This window comes from Bombina bombina, chromosome 3, assembly GCF_027579735.1.
Source record: "Bombina bombina isolate aBomBom1 chromosome 3, aBomBom1.pri, whole genome shotgun sequence".
In the NCBI taxonomy this organism is placed as follows: Eukaryota; Metazoa; Chordata; class Amphibia; order Anura; family Bombinatoridae; genus Bombina; species Bombina bombina.
Window position 1 is genome coordinate 1,152,566,627 of NC_069501.1, and position 21,514 is coordinate 1,152,588,140.

The following is a 21,514-nucleotide window of genomic DNA, read 5'->3' on the forward strand; positions in this document are numbered from 1 at the left end:
ACGCCAAGAGTAGTCCTTAGATTCACACCAATAAAGGTATTTACCTCATACCTTATGGTAAATTTTTGAGTAACAGGCTTGCGAGCCTGGATCATGGTCTCAATGACTGCTTAGACAGAACGAACCGCTCAATCTCCAAGCAGTCAGCTTCAGAGAAATGAGATTTGGATGGAAGAATGGACATGAAGTTAAGTCCTTCCTCAGAGGCAACCCCCAAGGTGCCCGATATTACATCTTCACTAGGTCTGCATACCAGATTCTGCGAGGCCATGCAGAAGCTATTAGAATTACTGATGCTCTCTCCTGTTTGATACGAGCAATAACTTGTGGAAGGAGCGCAAATGGAGGAAACAGGTATGCTAGACCGAAATCTCAAGGAAACGCCAGAGCCTCTATCAGAGCGGCTTGAGGATCTCTTGACCTTGAACCGTACCTTGGAAGTTTGGCGTTCTGCCGAGACGCCATCAGATTCAACTCCGGCACCCCCCATTTGAGGGTTAACCTGGGGAACACATCCGGATGGAGAGCCCACTCCCCGTGATGATATGTCTGTCTGCTCAGGAAATCCGCTTCCCAGTTGTCCACTCCAGGAATGTGGATGGCAGATAGACAAAAGAGCTTCCGTCCACTGAATAATACGTTCCACCTCCTTCATGGCTAAGGAACTCCGAGTTCCTCCCTGGTGGTTGATGTATGCCACTGAGGTGATGTTGTCCTACTGAAACCTGATAAACCATGCTAAGGACAATTCGAGGCCAAGCCATCAGAGCATTGTAAATCGCTCTCAATTCCAAGATATTTATGGGGAGAGCAGACTCCTCCCGAGTCCATAGTCCCTGCTCTCAAATGGAATCGAGCAAAGGGAATGATAACCATGGAAGCGAAGATCAGACCAATTACCTTCATACATTGAGCCACTGATGGCCGAACAGTAGATTGTAGAGAGAGGTAAGAGGAGAGAATTCTGGATTTTCTGACCTCCGTCAGAAATTTTTTCATAGATAGGGAATCTATTATGGTCCCTAAGAAAACCACCATTGTAGCTGGAACAAGGGAACTCTTCTCCAAATTCACTTTCCAACCATGGGAACGTAGAAAAGACAACAAGATCTCTGTATGAGAGCTTGCTTGTTGAAAAGATGGCGCTTGAACCAATATGTCGTCAAGGTAGGGCGCCACTGCAATTCCCGGAGACCTGATCACTGCCAAAAGAGCCCCCAGAAGCTTTGAGAAAATTCAGGGAGCTGTGGCAAGGTCAAACAGAAGAGCCACAAACTTAAAATGTTTGTCTAGAAAGGCAAATCTCAGGAATTTGTGATGATCACTGTGGATGGGAACATGAAAATACGCGTCCTACAGGTCTATGGTCGTCATGAACTGACCCTCTTGGACCAAAGGAAGAATGAAACGAATAGTACCCTGAGAAACTTGTTGAGGCACTTTAGGTCTAAAATGGGTCGAAAAGTTCCCTCTTTTTTGGGCACCACGAACAGATTTGAATAGAATCCTAAACCCTGTTCCCTTACTGGGACAATCACTCCCAGGGAGGAAAGGTCCTGAACGCAGTTCAAGAATGCCTACCTTTTTACCTGGTCTGCGGATAATCTTGAGAGGTGGAATCTGCCCCTGGGAGGGAAAGTTTTGAATTCTATTTTACAACCCTGAGATACTATGTCCACAGCCCAAGGATCTGGGACATCTCGTCTCCACGCTTGACAAAACAGGGGAAGTGTGCCCCCACTTGATCAGATCCCGGACCGGGGGCCGACCCTTCATGCTGAATTGGACTCTGCTGAGGGTTTCTTTAATTGCTTCCCCTTATTCCAAGACTGATTGGGCTTCCAAGAAGACTTGGACTGCTCCTGCTTGGAAGAGGGAGAGGAAGACTTTTGACCTTTGAAGTTATTAAAGGAACGAAAATTACTTTGACGTCCTTTGAGTCTGCTCTTCTTGTCTTGCGGTAGAAAAGACCCTTTTCCACCCGTAATATCAGAAAATATTTCTGCCAGACCAGGTTCAAACAAGGTCTTACCCTTGTAAGGAAGCGCCAGAAGCTTTGACTTAGAGGTAAAATCAGCTGACCAAGATTTTAGCCACAATGCCCTGCGGGCTAGGACAGTGAAGCCAGACATCTTGGCTCCCAGTTTAATAACTTGCATGTTAGCATCAGAAATAAAGGAATTGGCTAGTTTGTCTTAATCCTATCTTGTATCTCCTCCAACCGAGTCTCTACTAAACTTGCTTCAGAAAAGGTGTTGCACCAATAAGATGCCGCACTTGCTATTGTGGCAATACAAACTGCAGGTTGCCATTGAACACCTTGATGAACATACATCTTCTTCAAATAAGCTTCCAGCTTTTTGTCCATGGGATCCTTAAAAGAGCAGCTATCCTCTATAGGGATCATAGTTTTCTAAGTCAGAGTATAAATAGCCCCTTCTACTTCAGGCACCGTGCGCTAAGAATCTTTAATGGAGTCAGCAACAGGATACATCTTTTTAAATACGGGAGAAAGGAATCCCTTGCTCTCCCAACCCTGTGAAATAATCTCCGTCACACGGTCTGGGACAGGAAAAACTTCCACAGAGGAAGGAACATCATAGTATTTATTAAGTTTACTAGACTTTTTAGGGTTGATGACAGAAGAATCAGAGTCGTCCAAAGTAGCCAATACCTTCCTTAGCAGTACACAAAGGTGTTCAAGCTTAAATCTGAAGTTTACTTCTTCAGTATCAGATGAAGGAATAATACGGTCCGAATCTGATATTTCACCCTCAGAGGCTACTGACGTATCCTCCTCATCAGACTTATGGGGGAGGGCAACCTGCATAGCAGTAGGTGGAACAGAAACCTTACTATCTGAATGTCTAATTTTCCTCTTGCATTTTCCCAGCATAAGAAAAGGAGATAATGCCGCAGATACCGCAGAAGATACCTGTGCAGCAAAATCTGCAGGCAAATAAACTCCTCCAGGAGGCTGAGAGGAACTGCAGGGCACTGTATGTGACGCCATAGAGGCTTGGGACGTTTGATGAGAAAGCTGTGGCATTGCCTGAACAGCATCATCCTGAGAGACATTGGGCTCAGTGGGCAACAATATATCTTTAAATTGAGGTGTTCTAGCTAAGCATGCAGCACAGAATTGCATAGGCAAAACAATTTGTGCCTCTAGGCAAAACAAGCATTTGTCAAAAGACACAGAGTCTTCTATGCTCATAATACTAAATAAAAAATTCCCCAAATTGTAGAAATTTTTTAAATACACTGTCACTTTAAGAATTTTTAATACCACACCCGCTTAACATTACAATACCGGAGCTAAATTTACACAAACGCTCAATCAGTCTGTCAATTAGCCTGTTATAGCTAAGCAAACAAAGAAAACCAACTGCCAAATTTAAATTTTATACATAAATCCCTGTATAAAACATAAGCCCCACATAGATACTAATAAAGTATTTAAAAAAATTAGCCCAAAGAGGAAAAAAAATCCCATTAAAGGGAAGATTAACCCCTAGTCTCAACATACATAAATGTGCCTGCCCACTGCTAAAGAGAATCTTGTATAAAGGATTTTAAAAATGTCCCCATCTACTGCATATGAAATATTCTTCTGAAGTGCAAGTCTCCAAGACCTAGAAGACAAAAGCACTTACCTGCAGTCTAGCGGTCAGGCAGGAAGACAGCTTACAAGGTGTGAAAGGACACATACTCCTTACAGAGACCTGTAGAAAAAGAAAGAACAGAGTAACCAACTCTGGCTTTCTGTACCATGGGCAACAATGTGTTAGGAAACAAAGCAAGGGCTACCTCATAACTTCCTAACTGCTTAAAAGCCCCCACTACTCTACTGAAGAGATTGATGTGGACTCTGCTAAACCCAAATCCTAAACGAAAAAGAAATTAATTTCTTCAGACACCAAACTGCACCTCCTCCATTGACAGAGGCAAAGAGAATCACTGGAATTATGGGTAGGGGAGTGACATTTAACAGCTTTGAGGTGGTACTCTTTGCCTCCTCCTGATGGCCAGTAGTGATATAGCCATTACTAATTGAATGACGTTGTGGACTCTCCATATCTTCGGAAAGAAATGTGTGTGTGTGTGTGTGTGTGTGGGGGGGGGGTTCAATTTGTTTCATCATATTTTATAAAAAATGTTTATAGTAAATTGTAACATATGATGAAAATGATGGTATCTTTAGAAAGTCCATTTAATGGCGAGAAAAAAGTAAATTTATGCTTACCTGATAAATTAATTTCTTCTATGGTACGACGAGTCCACGGATTCATCCTTTACTTGTGGGATATTATCCTCCTGCTAACAGGAAGTGGCAAAGAGCACCACAGCAGAGCTGTCTATATAGCTCCTCCCTTAGCTCCACCCCCCAGTCATTCGACCGAAGGTACAGGAAGAAAAAGGAGAAACTAAAAGGTGAGGTGACTGAAGTTGAAATAAAAAAAAAATATAATCTGTCTTAAATTAACAGGGCGGGCCGTGGACTCGTCGTACCATAGAAGAAATTAATTTATCAGGTAAGCATAAATTAACTTTTCTTCTATAAGGTACGACGAGTCCACGGATTCATCCTTTACTTGTGGGATACAATACCAAAGCTATAGGACACGGATGAACGGGAGGGACAAGACAGATGCCTAAACAGAAGGCACCACTGCTTGAAGAACTTTTCTCCCAAAAATAGCCTCCGAAGAAGCAAAAGTATCAAATTTTTAAAATTTGGAAAAGGTATGAAGTGAAAACCAAGTTGTAGCCTTACAAATCTGTTCAACAGAAGCATTGTTTTTAAAAGCCCATGTGGAAGCCACCGCTCTAGTGGAATGAGCTGTAATTTTTTCAGGAGGCTGCTGTCCAGCAGTCTCGTATGCCAAACGGATGACGCTTTTCAACCAAAAAGAAAGAGGTAGCTTTTTGACCTCTACGCTTTCCAGAATAGACAACAAACAGAGAAGATGTTTGACGGAAATCTTTGGTCGCTTGCAAGTAAAACTTCAAAGCACGAACCACGTCCAAGTTGTGCAACAGACGCTCCTTCTTAGAGGAAGGATTAGGACACAGGGAAGGAACAACAATTTCCTAATATTCTTATTAGTAACAACCTTAGGAAGAAATCCAGGTTTGGTACGCAAAACCACCTTATCAGAATGAAAAACAAGATAAGGCGAGTCGCATTGCAATGCAGATAGTTCAGAAACTCTTCGAGCCAAAGAGATAGCAACTAAAAAAAGAACTTTCCAAGATAGAAGCTTAATATCTATGGAATGCATAGGTTCAAACGGAACCCCTTGAAGAACTTTAAGAACTAAATTCAAACTCCATGGCGGAGCAACAGGTTTAAACACAGACTTGATTCTAACTAAAGCCTGACAAAACGACTGAACGCCTGGAACATCTGCCAGACGCTTGTGCAGTAAAATTGACAAAGCAGATATCGGTCCCTTTAGGGAACTAGCTGTTAACCCCTTCTCCAATCCTTCTTGGCGAAAGGACAAAATCCTAGGAATCCTGATCTTACTCCATGAGTAGCCTTTGGATTCACACCAATAAAGATATTTACGCCATATCTTATGATAAATCTTCCTAGTGACAGGCTTTCGAGCCTGAATCAAGGTATCTATGACCGACTCAGAGAATCCCTGCTTGGATAAAATCAAGCGTTCAATCTCCAGGCAGTCAGCCGCAGAGAAACTAGATTTGGATGCTGGAACAGACCTTGAATGAGAAGGTCCTGTCTCAGTGGTAGTGTCCATGGTGGTAGAGATGACATGTCCACCAGGTCTGCATACCAAGTCCTGCGTGGCCACGCAGGTGCTATCAAAATCACCAAAGCTCTCTCCTGTTTGATTCTGGCAATCAGATGAGGGAGGAGAGGAAATGGTGGAAACACATAAGCCACGTTGAACGACCAAGGTACTGCTAGAGCATCTATCAGTACTGCTTGAGGATCCCTTGATCTGGACCTGTAACAAGGAAGTTTGGCGTTCTGACAAGACGCCATCAGATCCAATTCTGGTGTGCTCCATTGATGAATCAATTGTGCAAACACCTCCGGATGGAGTTCCCACTCCACCGGATGAAAAGTCTGATGACTTATAAAATCCGCTTCCCAGTTCTCCACTCCTGGGATAGATTGCTGATAGATGGCAAGAGTGAGTCTCTGCCCTTCAAATTATTTTGGTAACCTCTATCATCGCTAGAGAACTCTTTGTTCCCCCCTGATGATTGATATATGCTAGTCGTGATATTGTCCGACTGGAATCTTATGAATCTGGCCGAAGCCAGCTGAGGCCATGCCTGAAGCGCGTTGAATATCGCTCTCAGTTCTAAAATATTTATCGGGAGGAGAGCCTCCTCCTGAGTCCACGCTCCCTGTGCTTTCAGGGAATTCCAGACTGCACCCCAGCCCAATAGGCTGGCGTCCGTCGTCACTATGACCCATGCTGGCCTGTGGAAACACCTTCCTGGGACAGATGATCCCGTGACAACCACCAAAGAAGAGAGTCTCTGGTCTCTTGACCCAGATTTATCTGAGGAGATAAATTAGCATAATCCCCATTCCACTGTTTGAGCATGCATAGTTGCAGTGGTCTGAGATGCAAGCGAGCAAACGGAAATATGTCCATTGCCGCTACCATTAGTCCGATTACCTCCATACACTAAGCCACTGACGGCCCGAGGAATGGAATGAAGAGCTTGGCAGGTGGTTAAAATCTTTGATTTCCTGACCTCCGTCAGAAAAATTTTCATGTCTACCGAATCTATCAGAGTTCCCAGGAAAGGAACTCTTGTGAGAGGGGTAAGTGAACTCTTTTTTACGTTCACCTTCCACCCGTGAGATCTTAGAAAAGCCAACACGATATCTGTGAGAGATTTGGCTAGTTGGTAAGTTGACGCCTGAATTAAGATATCGTCCAGATAAGGCGCCACTGCTATGCCCCGCAGCCTTAGGACCGCCAGAAGGGACCCTAGCACCTTTGTGAAAATTCTGGGAGCTGTGGCCAACCTGAAGTGAAGAGCCACAAACTGGTAATGCTTGTCCAGAATGGCGAACCTGAGAAACTGATGATGATCTTTGTGGATAGGGATGTGCAGATACGCATCCTTTAAATCCACGGTGGTCATATATTGACCCTACTGGATCATTGGTAAAATAGTCCGAATGGTCTCCATCTTGAAGGATGGGACTCTGAGGAATTTGTTTAGGATCTTGAGATCTAAAATTGGTCTGAAGATTCCCTCTTTTTTGGGAACAACGAACAGATTGGAGTTAAACCCCTGTCCTGTTTTCGGAACTGGGCAGATTACTCCCATGGTATATAGGTCTTCTACACAGAGTAAGAACGCCTCTCTTTTTGTCTGGTTTACAGACAATCGAGAAAGATGGAATCTCCCCCTTGGAGGAGAATCTTTGAAGTCTAGAAGATACCCCGGGTCACAATTTCTAAAGCCCAGGAGTCCTGAACGTCTCTTGCCCAAGCCTGAGCAAAGAGAGAAAGTCTGCCCCCTACTAGATCCGGTCCCGGATCGGGGGCTGCCCCTTCATGATGTCTTGGTGGCAGCAGCAGGCTTCATGGCCTGTTTACCTTTGTTCCAAGTCTGGTTAGGTGTCCAGACTGACTTGGATTGAGCAAAATTCCCCTCCTGCTTTGCAGCAGGGGAGGAAGAGGGACCACCTTTGAAGTTTCGAAAGGAACGAAAATTATTTTGTGTGGTCCTCATCTTATTTGTCTTATCCTGAGGAAGGGCATGGCCTTTTCCTCCAGTGATATCTGAAATGATATTTTTCAGTTCAGGGCCAAATAGGGTCTTACCCTTGAAAGGGATGGCTAAAAGCTTAGATTTTGATGACACGTCAGCAGACCAGGACTTAAGCCATAACGCTCTACGCGCTAAAATGGCAAAACCTGAATTCTTTGCCGCTAATTTAGCCAGTTGAAAAGCGGCATCTGTAATGAAAGAATTAGCTAGCTTGAGAGCCCTAATTCTATCCAGAATATCATCTAATGGGGTCTCAACCTGAAGAGCCTCCTCTAGAGCCTTGAACCAAAAAGTAGCTGCAGTAGTTACAGGAACAATGCACGCTATAGGTTGCAGAAGAAAACCCTGATGAATAAATATTTTCTTTAGGAGACCCTCTAATTTTTTATTCATAGGATCTTTGACAGCACAACTGTCCTCAATAGGTATAGTAGTACGCTTAGCCAGCGTAGAAAACATAATTTATGCTTACCTGATAAATTTATTTCTCTTGTAGTGTATCCAGTCCACGGATCATCCATTACTTATGGGATATTAACTCCTCCCCAACAGGAAGTGCAAGAGGATTCACCCAGCAGAGCTGCTATATAGCTCCTCCCCTAACTGCCATTACCAGTCATTCGACCGAAAACATGCAGAGAAAGGAAAACCATAGGGTGCAGTGGTGACTGTAGTTTAATGGAAAAATTACCTGCCTTAAAGTGACAGGGCGGGCCATGGACTGGATACACTACAAGAGAAATAAATTTATCAGGTAAGCATAAATTATGTTTTCTCTTGTTAAGTGTATCCAGTCCACGGATCATCCATTACTTATGGGATACCAATACCAAAGCTAAAGTACACGGATGACGGGAGGGACAGGCAGGCTCTTTATACGGAAGGAACCACTGCCTGAAGAACCTTTCTCCCAAAAACAGCCTCCGAAGAAGCAAAAGTGTCAAATTTGTAAAATTTGGAAAAAGTATGAAGAGAAGACCAAGTTGCAGCCTTGCAAATCTGTTCAACAGAAGCCTCATTCTTAAAGGCCCAAGTGGAAGCCACAGCTCTAGTAGAATGTGCTGTAATTCTTTCAGGAGGCTGCTGTCCAGCAGTCTCATAGGCTAACCGTATTATGCTACGAAGCCAAAAGGAGAGAGAGGTAGCCGAAGCTTTTTGACCTCTCCTCTGACCAGAATAAACGACAAACAGGGAAGACGTTTGTCGAAAATCCTTAGTTGCCTGTAGATAAAATTTCAGGGCACGGACTACATCTAGATTGTGTAGCAGACGTTCCTTTTTCGAAGAAGGATTAGGACACAAAGATGGAACCACAATCTCTTGATTGATATTCCTGTTAGTGACCACCTTAGGTAGGAACCCAGGTTTAGTACGCAGAACTACCTTGTCTGAATGAAAAATCAGATAAGGAGAATCACAATGTAAGGCAGATAACTCAGAGACTCTTCGAGCCGAGGAAATCGCCATTAAAAACAGAACTTTCCAAGATAACAACTTGATATCAATGGAATGAAGGGGTTCAAACGGAACCCCCTGTAAAACATTAAGAACTAAGTTCAAACTCCATGGTGGAGCAACAGTTTTAAACACAGGCTTGATCCTAGCTAAAGCCTGACAAAAAGCTTGAACGTCCGGAACTTCTGACAGACGTTTGTGTAAAAGAATGGACAGAGCTGAAATCTGTCCCTTTAAGGAACTAGCGGATAAACCCTTTTCTAAACCTTCTTGTAGAAAAGACAATATCCTCGGAATCCTAACCTTACTCCATGAGTGACTCTTGGATTCGCACCAATATAAGTATTTGCGCCATATCTTATGGTAAATCTTTCTGGTAACAGGCTTCCTAGCCTGTATTAAGGTATCAATAACTGACTCAGAAAAACCACGTTTTGATAAAATCAAGCGTTCAATTTCCAAGCAGTCAGCTTCAGAGAAATTAGATTTTGATGTATGAAGGGACCCTGGATCAGAAGGTCCTGTTTCAGAGGTAGCGACCAAGGTGGACAGGATGACATGTCCACTAGATCTGCATACCAAGTCCTGCGTGGCCATGCAGGCGCTATTAGAATCACTGATGCTCTCTCCTGTTTGATTCTGGCAATCAATCGAGGAAGCATCGGGAAGGGTGGAAACACATAAGCCATCCCGAAGGTCCAAGGTGCTGTCAAAGCATCTATCAGAACCGCTCCCGGATCCCTGGATCTGGACCCGTAACGAGGAAGCTTGGCGTTCTGTCGAGACGCCATGAGATCTATCTCTGGTTTGCCCCAACGTCGAAGTATTTGGGCAAAGACCTCCGGATGAAGTTCCCACTCCCCCGGATGAAAAGTCTGACGACTTAAGAAATCCGCCTCCCAGTTCTCCACTCCCGGGATGTGGATTGCTGACAGGTGGCAAGAGTGAGACTCTGCCCAGCGAATTATCTTTGATACTTCCATCATTGCTAGGGAGCTTCTTGTCCCTCCCTGATGGTTGATGTAAGCTACAGTCGTGATGTTGTCCGACTGAAACCTGATGAACCCCCGAGTTGTTAACTGGGGCCAAGCCAGAAGGGCATTGAGAACTGCTCTCAATTCCAGAATGTTTATTGGTAGGAGACTCTCCTCCTGATTCCATTGTCCCTGAGCCTTCAGAGAATTCCAGACAGCGCCCCAACCTAGTAGGCTGGCGTCTGTTGTTACAATTGTCCAGTCCGGCCTGCTGAATGGCATCCCCCTGGACAGATGTGGCCGAGAAAGCCACCATAGAAGAGAATTTCTGGTCTCTTGATCCAGATTCAGAGTAGGGGACAAGTCTGAGTAATCCCCATTCCACTGACTTAGCATGCACAATTGCAGCGGTCTGAGTTGTAGGCGTGCAAAGGGTACTATGTCCATTGCTGCTACCATTAAGCCGATCACCTCCATGCATTGAGCTACTGACGGGTGTTGAATGGAATGAAGGACACGGCATGCATTTTGAAGCTTTGTTAACCTGTCTTCTGTCAGGTAAATCTTCATTTCTACAGAATCTATAAGAGTCCCCAAGAAGGGAACTCTTGTGAGTGGAAAGAGAGAACTCTTCTTTTCGTTCACCTTCCATCCATGCGACCTTAGAAATGCCAGTACTAACTCTGTATGAGACTTGGCAGTTTGAAAGCTTGAAGCTTGTATCAGAATGTCGTCTAGGTACGGAGCTACCGCAATTCCTCGCGGTCTTAGTACCGCCAGAAGAGCACCCAGAACCTTTGTGAAGATTCTCGGAGCCGTAGCCAATCCGAATGGAAGAGCTACAAACTGGTAATGCCTGTCTAGAAAGGCAAACCTTAGATACCGGTAATGATCTTTGTGAATCGGTATGTGAAGGTAAGCATCCTTTAAATCCACTGTGGTCATGTACTGACCCTTTTGGATCATGGGTAAAATTGTCCGAATAGTTTCCATTTTGAACGATGGAACTCTTAGGAATTTGTTTAGGATCTTTAAATCCAAGATTGGCCTGAAAGTTCCCTCTTTTTTGGGAACCACAAACAGATTTGAGTAAAACCCTTGTCCTTGTTCCGACCGCGGAACCGGATGGATCACTCCCATTAATAAAAGATCTTGTACGCAGCGTAGAAACGCCTCTTTCTTTATTTGGTTTGTTGACAACCTTGACAGATGAAATCTCCCTCTTGGGGGAGAGAATTTGAAGTCTAGAAGGTATCCCTGAGATATGATCTCTAACGCCCAGGGATCCTGGACATCTCTTGCCCAAGCCTGGGCGAAGAGAGAAAGTCTGCCCCCCACTAGATCCGTTCCCGGATCGGGGGCCCTCGATTCATGCTGTCTTAGGGGCAGCAGCAGGTTTCCTGGCCTGCTTGCCCTTGTTCCAGGACTGGTTAGGTCTCCAGCCTTGTCTGTAGCGAGCAACAGCTCCTTCCTGTTTTGGTGCAGAGGAAGTTGATGCTGCTCCTGCTTTGAAATTACGAAAGGAACGAAAATTAGACTGTCTAGCCTTAGGTTTGGCTCTGTCTTGAGGCAGGGCATGGCCTTTACCTCCTGTAATGTCAGCGATAATTTCTTTCAACCCGGGCCCGAATAAGGTCTGCCCTTTGAAAGGTATATTAAGCAATTTAGATTTAGAAGTAACGTCAGCTGACCAGGATTTTAGCCACAGTGCTCTGCGTGCCTGAATGGCGAATCCGGAATTCTTAGCTGTAAGTTTAGTTAAATGTACTACGGCATCTGAAATAAATGAGTTAGCTAATTTAAGGGCTTTAAGCTTGTGTGTAATCTCATCTAATGGAGCTGATTCAAGTGTCTCTTCCAGAGACTCAAACCAAAATGCTGCTGCAGCCGTGACAGGCGCAATGCATGCAAGAGGTTGCAATATAAAACCTTGTTGAACAAACATTTTCGTAAGGTAACCCTCTAACTTTTTATCCATTGGATCTGAAAAGGCACAGCTATCCTCCACCGGGATAGTGGTACGCTTAGCTAAAGTAGAAACTGCTCCCTCCACCTTAGGGACCGTTTGCCATAAGTCCCGTGTGGTGGCGTCTATTGGAAACATCTTTCTAAATATCGGAGGGGGTGAGAACGGCACACCGGGTCTATCCCACTCCTTAGTAACAATTTCAGTAAGTCTCTTAGGTATAGGAAAAACGTCAGTACTCGCCGGTACCGCAAAATATTTATCCAACCTACACATTTTCTCTGGTATTGCAACTGTGTTACAATCATTCAGAGCCGCTAACACCTCCCCTAGTAATACACGGAGGTTTTCCAGCTTAAATTTAAAATTTGAAATATCTGAATCCAGTTTGTTTGGATCAGAACCGTCACCCGCAGAATGAAGCTCTCCGTCCTCATGTTCTGCAAATTGTGACGCAGTGTCTGACATGGCCCTAATATTATCAGCGCACTCTGTTCTCACCCCAGAGTGATCACGCTTACCTCTTAGTTCTGGTAATTTAGCCAAAACTTCAGTCATAACAGTAGCCATATCCTGTAATGTGATTTGTAATGGCCGCCCAGATGTACTCGGCGCTACAATATCACGCACCTCCCGAGCGGGAGATGCAGGTACTGACACGTGAGGCGAGTTAGTCGGCATAACTCTCCCCTCGTTGTTTGGTGAAATATGTTCAATTTGTACAGATTGACTTTTATTTAAAGTAGCATCAATACAGTTAGTACATAAATTTCTATTGGGCTCCACTTTGGCTTTAGCACATATAGCACAGATATCTTCCTCTGAATCAGGCATGTTTAACACACTAGCAAATAAACTAGCAACTTGGAAATACTTTTCAAGTAATTTACTATAATATGAAAACGTACTGTGCCTATAAGAAGCACAGAAAAAGTTATGACAGTTGAAAATTAATAAACTGAAAAGTTATAGCATCAAATCTTTGTAAAAAACACAATTTTAGCAAAGGATTGCTCCCATTAGCAAAGGATAACTAACCCTGATAGCAGAAAAAAAAAAAAAAAAAAAAATACAGAAATAAACGTTTTTTTTTTTTTATCACAGTCAACTACAATCTCACAGCTCTGCTGTGAGTGATTACCTCCCTCAAAACAAGTTTTGAAGACCCCTGAGTTCTGTAGAGATGAACCGGATCATGCAGGGAAGACAATAAACTTCTGACTGAATTTTTTGATGCGTAGCAAAAGCACCAAAAAAGGCCCCTCCCCCTCACACATAACAGTGAGAGAGATCAGTAAACTGTCATAAATTAAATAAAACGACTGTCAAGTGGAAAAAAATAGTGCCCAAAACATTTTTTCACCCAGTACCTCAGAAAATTAAACGATTTTACATGCCAGCAAAAAACGTTTAACATTAATAAATTGAGTGTTACTAAAAAGCCTGTTGCTAGTCCCTGGAAATTAGGCTAAAGTTTTATGCATACAGTATAATTCCAGTGAAGTGCCATTCCCCAGAATACTGAAGTGTAAAATATACATACATGACAGCCTGATACCAGTTGCTGCTACTGCATTTAAGGCTGAGTTTACATTATATCGGTATGGCAGAATTTTCTCATCAATTCCATTGTCAGAAAATAATAAGCTGCTACATACCTCTTTGCAGATTAATCTGCCCGCTGTCCCCTGATCTGAAGTTTACCTCTCCTCAGATGGCCGAGAAACAGCAATATGATCTTAACTACTCCGGCTAAAATCATAGAAAAACTCAGGTAGATTCTTCTTCAAATTCTACCAGAGAAGGAATAACACACTCCGGTGCCATTATAAAATAACAAACTTTTGATTGAAGGTATGAAACTAAGTATAATCACCACAGTCCTCTCACACATCCTATCTATTCGTTGGGTGCAAGAGAATGACTGGTAATGGCAGTTAGGGGAGGAGCTATATAGCAGCTCTGCTGGGTGAATCCTCTTGCACTTCCTGTTGGGGAGGAGTTAATATCCCATAAGTAATGGATGATCCGTGGACTGGATACACTTAAGAGAAATAGCTCCCTCCACCTTAGGGACCGTCTGCCACGAATCCTGCATGGTGTCTGATATGGGAACCATTTTCTTAAAAGTAGGAGGGGGAGAAAAGGGAATACCTGGTCTATCCCACTCCTTAGCCACAATGTCCGAAATCCTCTTAGGGACCGGAAAAACATTAGTGTAGGCAGGAACCTCTAGATATCTGTCCATTTTACACAATTTCTCTGGAACTACAATAGGGTCACAATCATCCAGAGTCGCTAAAACCTCCCTGAGCAACAAGTGGAGGTGTTCAAGTTTAAATTTAAAAGCCGTCATATCTGAGTCTGTCTGAGGGAACATCTTTACTGAATCAGAAATCTCTCCCTCAGACAGCACATCCCTCACCCCCAACTCAGAACATTGTGAGGGTACATCGGATATGGCTAATAAAGCGTCAGAGGGCTCGGCACTTACTCTCACACCAGACCTACTGCGCTTTCCCTGCATTCCAGGCAGCTTAGATAAAACCTCTGTGAGGGTGGTATTCATAACTGCGGCCATATCTTGCAGGGTGAAATAATTAGACGCACTACAAGTACTTGGCGTCGCTTGTGCGGGCGTTAATTGTTGTGACACTTGGGGAGAATTAGATGGCATACCCTGATTCCCTTCTGACTGAGAATCATCCTGCGACATACTTTTATCAGCTAAAATATGTTCTTTGCAATTTATTGCCCTTTCAGCGCATGAGGGACACATTTTAAGTGGGGGTTCCACAATGGCTTCCAAACACATTGAACATTGGCTTTCCTCAATGTCAGACATGTTGAACAGGCTAGTAATGACCACAAACAAGCTTGAAAACACTTTATTTAGTGAAAAAAATAATCTTAAAAAACAGTACTGCGCCTTTAAGAGAAAAAAAGCATACACGTTTTGCAAAACTGCCTTAAAATACACCAATCGTTTAAATTTTTTGATATGATATACAAATAATGCAGCTGAGATTGCCTCACACTGAAAGGAAAAGTTAACCGTTTACTGTGCAAAACCGGATCGTTAATAAGGCCTAAATCCGGACAAAACACCCCCTGCACCTCGCCACAGCCCTGCTGTGGCGCCTACCTGCCCTCAGGGATGGGAAAAATGGAGTTAAAGCTTCGATTTGGCCCCACACTTCCACAAGGGCCCACCGGAGTTGGAGCTTGCTGCTTGCTCTCCAATTACAACTGCGCAACTGAGGCGCAAAAGTAGGCCCCGCCCATCTCACTCAATGTTTTTACAGCCTAAAGGAACCGTACCAGAGCGGTTCCAAACTAGCCATGTGGGTTCTGAAACCCAAACCAGAAGCCAAGTGTACCCTCAATAAAGTCATAAAAAACGTTATTGAAATGATCTCTTTCAGTTCCCATAAACGTTATAAGCACTCCCAGTTCACAAAACGTTTGCCCACAAACATTCAAACTCAGTGTCAACCATTTTTTCATTAGCCCCTTATGCAAGCTTAGTAATACCGCTCTATATCTTTTAGGATTACTGCTTACCCTCTCCCTCATGGGGATACTGTCAGCCAATTCTGAAATACCACAGTCTCTGCAGAAAAAAAAATGACTAAACATACCTCACTGCTTATAGCATGAAAGGGTTCCTCACACTGAAGCTTCTTGTACTCCTCAGCCATTCTGTGGGAACTGCTCTGGATCTTAGTGACAAATGCTAAGATCATCAGCCTCCAGGCAGAAGTCTTCATCCATCTTCTGCCTGAGAGTAAATAGTACACACTGGTACCATTTAAAATAAAAAACTCTTGCTTGAAGAAATAAAAAACTAATATTTTATCACCTCTTTCACTTTACCCTTCCTAGTACTTAGAGTAGGCAAAGAGAATGACTGGGGGGTGGAGCTAAGGGAGGAGCTATATAGACAGCTCTGCTGTGGTGCTCTTTGCCACTTCCTGTTAGCAGGAGGATAATATCCCACAAGTAAAGGATGAATCCGTGGACTCGTCGTACCTTATAGAAGAAATGGTATATAATATGTGAGCATACAGTAAATGAGTAAGAGGAAAATTACATCTAAACAAACAGAAATGTAAAAATGGTCTGGTCACTAAGGGGTTATACAAACTAAAAGTTAAACTGTTGGTTGACAGTGTAATTCTCCTTAGACTCTAAAGCGTTGAATCACATTTTGAAAGCAGTTTATCCCAAAAAATAAATAAAAACAAATCCTATTTAAAATTTATGAGACATAATTGTTCCCTCTTACAAATTAATTATTACCTGTCTTTTAAATTCTGCTTACATACTGACTGTATTTCTATGTACCCCATCACAAGTCAAAATTTACTTTAATGATTCACATAGAGCACACAATTTTAACCCCTTGAGTGATGACAGCTCTGAGCCGTCGCAGAGTTTCCCACTCTGGTGCTAACGACGGCTCAGAGCTACGTTAAAGTCCCAATGCAAATCTGCTTCATGTAAGCACATGGAATTCTTAAAAGCCAAACATTGGGTGTCAGAGCGCCTGGCCACCACCTACGTACGTTTCACTCCCATTAGCTGATCAACGGGGCTACATGCCATAAACTACATCTTGCTTGCTTGCTTGGCTTAAAACACCGATACATTACTGCATATAAGCCTACTTTAATAAGCAATTTGTGTCAAGCAATCTCCATTGATAATTGGAACTTTTACTGTGACTCCGCTTTTCATGTTACAACAGGGCTGCTACTTCATCGCTTCATATCATTAACTGCAGTGCATGCATAGATCCCCATGATAACCTGCCCAGACTGGCGTGTAATTGTACAGGGTTTGGTGCAGCAGGGTGTTATAGCCAAATTTTCTGGGACGCCAGATTTGCCACAAAATTTTTTAGATTTTTATGTATGTTTTGATATATATTGTTACTTACTTTTGCACTTTCTAGATATCACTGGTTTGCACTGTATTTCAGGGATGTGTGTGTTTTTTATGCTATGATGACAGGATATGCCTTTCCATGAATATGTATTAATAAAATATTTTGGATATTATTGAAAAGAGTGCTGAAGCCCCATTCTTTTGTACACAAGGATTATTATATCCTTGGGATCTAACTTTCATTAGTTTAAGAAATATAGACATACACTTCATTGTTACATTAAAATTGTAAACTTCAGGATCATAGTTATAACCAGTGAATATGATATTAATAAAGATATTTCGTATGGTTAAACAACTTTGTGTAATTGTACTCCCATACTGATAGTAATACTGTCACATAGTTATTTTAATGCTTTCTTGCTATACCTGCAAACTAATTCCAGACTCTTCTTTGCTTTTCTCACTCAAGCTGGTGATAGTTAGGGTTTGGCTGCCTTCCTCAAATTTAAGGCACTTCCGTGCAAGAGATGTAGACCTATATATGATATGTATAGAAAAAGATACAAAACACCATAAGATAAAACCAGTGTATTAATTAGCAAGCTGTACATAAATATATTAAACAAGAACAAGCTGGTTTTGGGAGACAATTCACCAATGGCTATTTGTACATGGCTACAAAGAACTAAGGCACTAAAAAGAGGCTTGTTGTTACACCAAAAACACACCAATCTAAATCAAAGCATAATCTTTTTTTACAGAAAATAGCTTTATTATCCAAAGTAATACAATTTCTACAATTAATCATGTATTATATTTCTAAATATACAAAACCGAGTGTACTTAAACCTATGTTACAAACCTCTTATTCAGGGTTGTCTGCTTTTGTATGTGCAATTATTAGATATTTGTTTTATCTCACAACTTTTTCCAGAAAGAGAACACTAATTACTGTAATAAACAGTCAAATTGTGGACTCAAAGGCACTACTTAAGGCTTTCTCCCCTTCTATAAACGTATAGTACTTTTAGAAGTGACTTAATACAGAATGTGTCACTATTATAGTTGAGATCTAGTTCATTTAATTAAAAGATGAACCCCTATTTTTTGGTGCACTTAACTGTTGTCAAGGACTGTGGAGTCTTAAGTAAAAAATAATATTGTGTGTAATATTGTTTTATGCTCTGAAAACAGCAGCTGTGCTTATTGCTAAATGCCAATGCTTCAGTAAAATATATATTTATAATACAAGTTCTGTGTTTATTAAAGAGACATGAAACCCAAAAACTGTCTTTCATGATTCAGATAGATAATACAATTGAAATAACTTTCTAATTTACTTCTATCATCTAATTTGTTTCTTTCTCTTGGTATCATTTGTTGAAGGAGCAGCAATGCATTACTAGTTTCTAACTGAACACATGGGTGAGCCAATGACAATCAGTATATATATGCAGCTACCAATCAGCAGATAGAACCTAGGTTCTTTGCTGCTCCTGAGCTTACCTAATATAGCCGGAAAGATAGCTCAGCATGCTAAGGCACTGTGGCTGAGCTCTGTAGCAACGCAAGGGTTGCAGGTTCGATCCCCGGTGAGGTCCACTCAGCCTTTCATCCTTCCGAGGTTGATAAAATGAGCAGCGCTTTGAGACCCTTACCGGTGATTAGCCACGCTTTACAAGTACCCAATACAATACCTACAATACAATACCTAGATAAACCTTTCAGCAAAGGATAACAAGAGAAGGAAGCAAATTAAATAATAGAAGTAAATTGGAAAGTTGCTTAAAATTGTATTTTCTATCTGAATCATGAAAGAAGAATTTTGGGTTTCATGTCCCTTTAATATTATTATCAATGTGCCAAAAAATTATTGCATCAAATTTACTAGGTTAATATAGATTACATAAATAAAAAGAGAGAAGTGCTCAACATGGGAACGAACAATAGCATAATAGCTTGTTCTATGGCTAGTTACCACCCAAGAAGCAGCCTTTTTTTACTGAACATGTGCCTTTCACAGAGAAGAACTTTCCTGAAGCATATCAGTCTGATCCTGACTTAACAGTACAGTCCAGCCCCGAAATACCAGGCAATCCCTCTCTGAACGAGAGAAACAGCAAAACCCCAGACGTACGTTTCAGCCTAGTGTGAGCCTCGTCAGTGATGTGCAATATAGATTACACCCTGCTGAGACAACAACATTAACTTATTGATGAATGCTTTAATTAGATCTTTACATTACCTCAATCATTTGTATCTAATTAAAAGATTCTGATTGTGAAGTTATTGTATCTATATATTTTAAAATTCAGCTCATATTGACAGTAGAGTTTATAAAAATATTTTTACAATTCCTTATTACTGAATTACCCAAATAGTGCTAGTGTATAACTTGACCTTCAGTCCTTTGCTAAAGGGAAAGAAAATTACAACATTTTATTTCATGATTTGGATAGAACATAAGATTTTAAAATCTTTCTAATTTTCTTCTATTATCAGATTTGCTTCATTATCTTCTTATCCTTTTATGAAGAAGCAGCATTGCACTACTGGCAGCAAGATGAACACATCTAGTTAGCCAATCACAAGAGACAGATGTGTGCAGGCACCAATCAGCAGCAGCTCCCACTAGTGTAGGATATGTGCATATTCTTTTTCAAGAAGGGATATCAAGAGAATGAAGCATATTTGAAAATAGAAGTGAACGTAAAAGGTGTCTTAAAATGACATGCTCTATCTGAATCATGCAAGTTTAATTTTGACTTTCCTATCCCTTTAATAATAGTTGCCCACAGTATCTCATTTTAAAACATTAATTGTCTGCTAGATAGCAGATATCTATATTATCACAGCATTTGTTGTGTGTGTATGCACGTTCTGTTTTTAAAGAAGTTAACAGGCTGCTAGTGCAGCATTCCAAAAATTTGTATATATGGCATGCTCGTCACTAGATATGAACAAAGGTTACTTGATTTAAAAGGAATCACCATTTATTCCTCTATTGTACCCCCCTAACATGTTTCAACATAACGGTTTACCCAACGGCGGGGTCCACCGCTCCAGTGGCTAGAAATACACAATCTGTCAAAGCTAATATGGATAAATGCATTAAATTAATTGGACTTTCATTCATGATTTTCATGTAATATTTGCTTTAACCTAATTTGATTAGGTTAAAGGGACATAATACTCATATGCTAAATCACTTGAAACTGATGTAGTATAACTGTAAAAAGCCGACAGGAAAATATCACCTGAGCATCTCTATGTAAAAAAGGAAGATATTTTACCTCACAATTTCCTCAGCTCAGCAGAGTAAGTTCTGTGTAAAAAGTTATACTCAGCTGCTCCCAGCTGCAGGTAAAAAAATTAAAAAAAATGAAGAAATGAACAGCAGCCAATCAGCATCAGCAGTGCTGAGGTCATGAACTCTTACAGGCCCATTTATCAAGCTCCGTATGGAGCTTGAAGGGCCGTGTTTCTGGCGAGTCTTCAGACTCGCCAGAAACACAAGTTATGAAGCAGCGGTCTAAAGACCGCTGCTTCATAACCCTGTCCGCCTGCTCTGAGCAGGCGGACAGGAACCGCCGGAAATCAACCCGATCGAATACGATCGGGTTGATTGACAGCTCCCTGCTGGCGGCCGATTGGCCGCGAGTCAGCAGGGGGCGGCGTTGCACCAGCAGCTCTTGTGAGCTGCTGGTGCAATGTTAAATGTGGAGAGCGTATTGCTCTCCGCATTTAGCGAGGTCTTGCGGACCTGATCCGCAGTGTCGGATCAGGTCCGCAAGCCCTTTGATAAATGGGCCCCATACTGTGATCTCATGAGATTTGACTTAACTCTCATGAGATTTCATAGTAAGCTTCCTTTACCTGATTGGTGAAATAATATGAGAGTGCACGATGCTAGTCCCTTCAGATGTCCCAGGACAAACACACTAAAATGCTGCTTAGAAATCCTTTACAATGGGAGGTGGCTACTGAGGAACTTTTGAGGTAAAATATCTTTCTTTTTTACATAGAGATGTTCAAATGATATTTTCTAATCAGCTTTTTATAGCTATGCTGCATCACTTTCAAGTGTTTAAACATTTGGGTATTATGGCCCTTTAATAGTTATCTTACATTACTCTTCTCCGGCCGCCCACCACAAATTTATTTTTTTCCTGAGGTGATGTTTTGTCACACTGGTTAAGAAATCTAGAATGAAGACACAGTATTTTATGTAAGAAGACTGAATCACAACTGCTGAGATGGGGAATAAGTAATAATATGCAAATAAATGTTTGTAGCAAGAAGATACTGAAAACCACAATAGTCACACGGTATGTGAAGGCAGGTTTCATGTATCAGCAGGCTGTAATTAGTGTAAGGATGTGTATAGTAATGTTAACCCTATGGCAGGCGGATAAAAGTGGATGCGCAGCAGTCTGCAGGGAAGACATAA

General features: G+C 41.9%; 1 protein-coding gene across 1 annotated transcript in view; it reads right to left on the minus strand.

Annotated features, from left to right (window-relative positions):
* The window catches only part of ATM (ATM serine/threonine kinase), a 925,848-nt gene that overhangs the window by 356,803 nt on the left and 547,531 nt on the right, over positions 1-21,514 (minus strand). Inside the window, exon 40 of the mRNA XM_053708547.1 lies at positions 17,491-17,599. Within this exon, the coding sequence (XP_053564522.1) occupies positions 17,491-17,599 (109 nt within the window). The remainder of the gene's footprint in view (positions 1-17,490; positions 17,600-21,514) is intronic.